This window comes from Microchirus variegatus (genome assembly GCF_963457635.1).
Source record: "Microchirus variegatus genome assembly, chromosome: 3".
NCBI lineage: Eukaryota > Metazoa > Chordata > Actinopteri > Pleuronectiformes > Soleidae > Microchirus > Microchirus variegatus.
In genome coordinates, this window is record NC_139804.1 from 31,670,573 (window position 1) to 31,673,417 (window position 2,845).

A 2,845-nucleotide genomic window follows, 5' to 3' on the forward strand; every position below is an offset into this window, starting at 1 on the left:
GGAATAGGGTTTCAAACACGCACAGAAATGACAAAACACTAAAAAAAAGTTAACACAGAAATCAAGCACATCACACACACAATTCTCTGGAACTGCCACCAAGCTACAGTATTGACTAATCTCCCTGAGTACAACAGTTTAAATAAAAACAAACATTCCAAAGAAACCAATCTGAAAACCTCTGATGTGACTAAAAAAATGTTACATGGACATGTTTATTTCCTAATAAAGACCTTACAGACACGACAAGGCAGCTGCTCACTGCAACACTGCAATGAGTTGATAGAAAATGCTTTGGTTTCCAACAGCATCTGCACCTTTCCTTTTACATAATAATTACTTGCACCAAGGAGGTTGTGTTTTCACTTGTTTGGTTCAGTCTATTTGTCTGAATATTAGCAGGATTAGGCAAAAACTTGGTGGGAGGGGTGGTGTATGTGCTGAGGAAGAGGGAAGAACCCATTCACTTTAAGAGATGATCTGATTAAGGAGGTGGATACAGGACTTTTTTTTGCACTTACTTCACATAGTAAGGTGTAAGAAGGGTGTTACTGGGTGTTATTCCAAAAAAGTTCATTAATTTGTCCAATGTAGGAATGCAGATCAGGGTTAAGATCCATATTACACTGTGCTCTCTCTGAGCACGTTTTAGTCTAACATTTAGCAGCAATGCTGAGATGACTACGATATAAATTTAAAAACAATCTCAGCTGAAAATACAAAAATCTATCTTTCATTGCCCTTTTCCCTTAAAAAACAATGATATCAGTCCTTCTTTCCTTCATGACCATTAGCTGCCACTGGCTCGAGCTGCTCCATCTTCTGTTTGTGCCAGCTCTTTCTTTTCCGCACGGCAAACCGAACAATGTCCACCATGAACACCCAGGATAGAGCGTACATGGCCACGCCCCCACACTTGATAAAGAATCTGGGTCTCGGCGAGATCAGCTCACAGTACAGCATTGTGCCTCCCACAAAGATTCGCATCACCACAAACAGCAGCACAAACAAGACGTCCACCACGTCCCCCAGCCGCGACCTGTAGCGTCCCGTCTGCTTGAGGAACCAGCGTGCCTGCAGGAGTGGGTTGGTGATCTCGCTGCCAAAGAGCACCGCGCACGACTCGATGCCAGACTCCCCCAACCACAGGGTCAGGAGGATTCCCAGGATGCTCATGGTGTGGTGGGCCAGCATAACTGGTCCCTCGGTGCGAAAGTATACACACCAGGCCATGTCAAAAATGAAGTAGCTCAGGCTCACCACCATGGCACTGATCTGCAGTGGAGTGTTCTTTGTACCTTGTATCCACAAGAGAGAAACAGAGTTAAGGTTTTTGCAAGCATGTCTTTAAAATACAGAGAAAAAGACAACCAGGCGATCAATTGAATACATTTAAAGGTCCCATATTATACCCTATTTCTCCAAGTTAAACTGGTTCCCTGGTGTCCTAATGAACATGTCTGTGACATGCTTTGGTCAAAATACCATAAGGATGAAGCAAGACAGCAGTTCAATCACCCTGCCAAAACAGCCCTGTTCAGAACGCTCGGTTTTGTAGTATCTCTTTAGGTCCACCTTAAAGGAGCTCCGCGAGACAACAATTCCAGGAATTTAGCGTCTTGTGACGTCCCAGTGAGCGCGGAAGTCAACATCGCGTGTTTTATCTCCTGTACTTAGCCTGAGGAGGACCACAAAAACATGAGTGAGTCATCTTTTTTCACACTTTGCTGACTAACAGGACTTCCAGGGTCCCAAATATAAGGATTTAAATGATTTAAAAGCTGATTTTGCACAATATGGGACCTTTAACTTTTACATTACACTACAATAATACAATAATAATTATATGATCACTGAATGTTTATTTATCCTTTATCGTCCCATTTACAAGTTTTTTTTCCCAGTAAATACATTAACAGTTTCAAGTAACACATTTAGCAATATAATTTATATGAAATACAATTGCAAAACAATGCTAAATATAATTAATTTCATGTAGTCAGACTTATGTAATTAAAAAACAAGAAAAAATAATCCTTAAAATTATTTGTAGCTACACGTGTGTGTGTGTGTGTGTGTCCCTTAGTGTCTGTGATTATGTCTTAACAGCGCAATTTATAATGTAATTATAACATGAGAATGTCATTATTTGAATGCACAAAAGGTAATGCATCCTACCTGGATAAGTGAAAGGCCACGGTCCGTCCACATAGCCTATGTATGCTGTGATGCAGACTGCCAGGATGCCATGCACCAGGGTGACCAGGCGGCAGTTCCACTCATAGCTCCTGGACCCGTTCAAATTACACAGGGTGAAGTAGAAGCAGACCCAGCAGGACAGGCACAGGAGCGAGGTAAACACAAGCAATGCCATCTTCTCTTCTGAAGACACAAACAAACAAACAAACAAAAAAGCAGCTAAAACAAACTTAAGAGTTTTGTTTCAAAAAACTGCAGCAGTCGTCAAGTCGACTCGCAATCGCATCACACATCTTTGCTCAGTATTATCGTTTACATTGGAAAGACACAGCGTTACCCTTCAAAGACTTGGACTGTGCACTCCTTTGTAAGTGACCAACAAATAGCCTTTGCTTGAAGAATAATAGCACCATAGTTGGCTGACTGAGGGTCTGGTGGGGTGAGGGGGACGTCTCTCTTCTTCTGCTGTGACGTTTATTCTCGGGAGGTAAGACCATGCAGATGGACAGGCCCACCCTCACTGGACTACAATAAGATTTGAGTTTCAAAACTGGAAGAGAGGTTACTGGGCACAAAGTGGACCAAAGCACACTGTGATGTGTTTTGGTCCACTTAAAAGTCACTCCGAGTACTTACTACTGCTGCC

General features: G+C 42.2%; 1 protein-coding gene across 1 annotated transcript; it reads right to left on the reverse strand.

The window, feature by feature from the left end:
• Window positions 1-765: 765 nt before the first annotated feature.
• On the reverse strand, window positions 766-2,374 carry tlcd5a (TLC domain containing 5a; the record flags this gene model as incomplete). Its single annotated transcript, XM_083886225.1, has 2 exons — window positions 766-1,298; window positions 2,179-2,374. The coding sequence occupies 2 exons, from the start codon at window positions 2,372-2,374 to the stop codon at window positions 766-768; spliced, it is 729 nt and encodes a 242-aa protein (XP_083742351.1).
• Window positions 2,375-2,845: the final 471 nt, after the last annotated feature.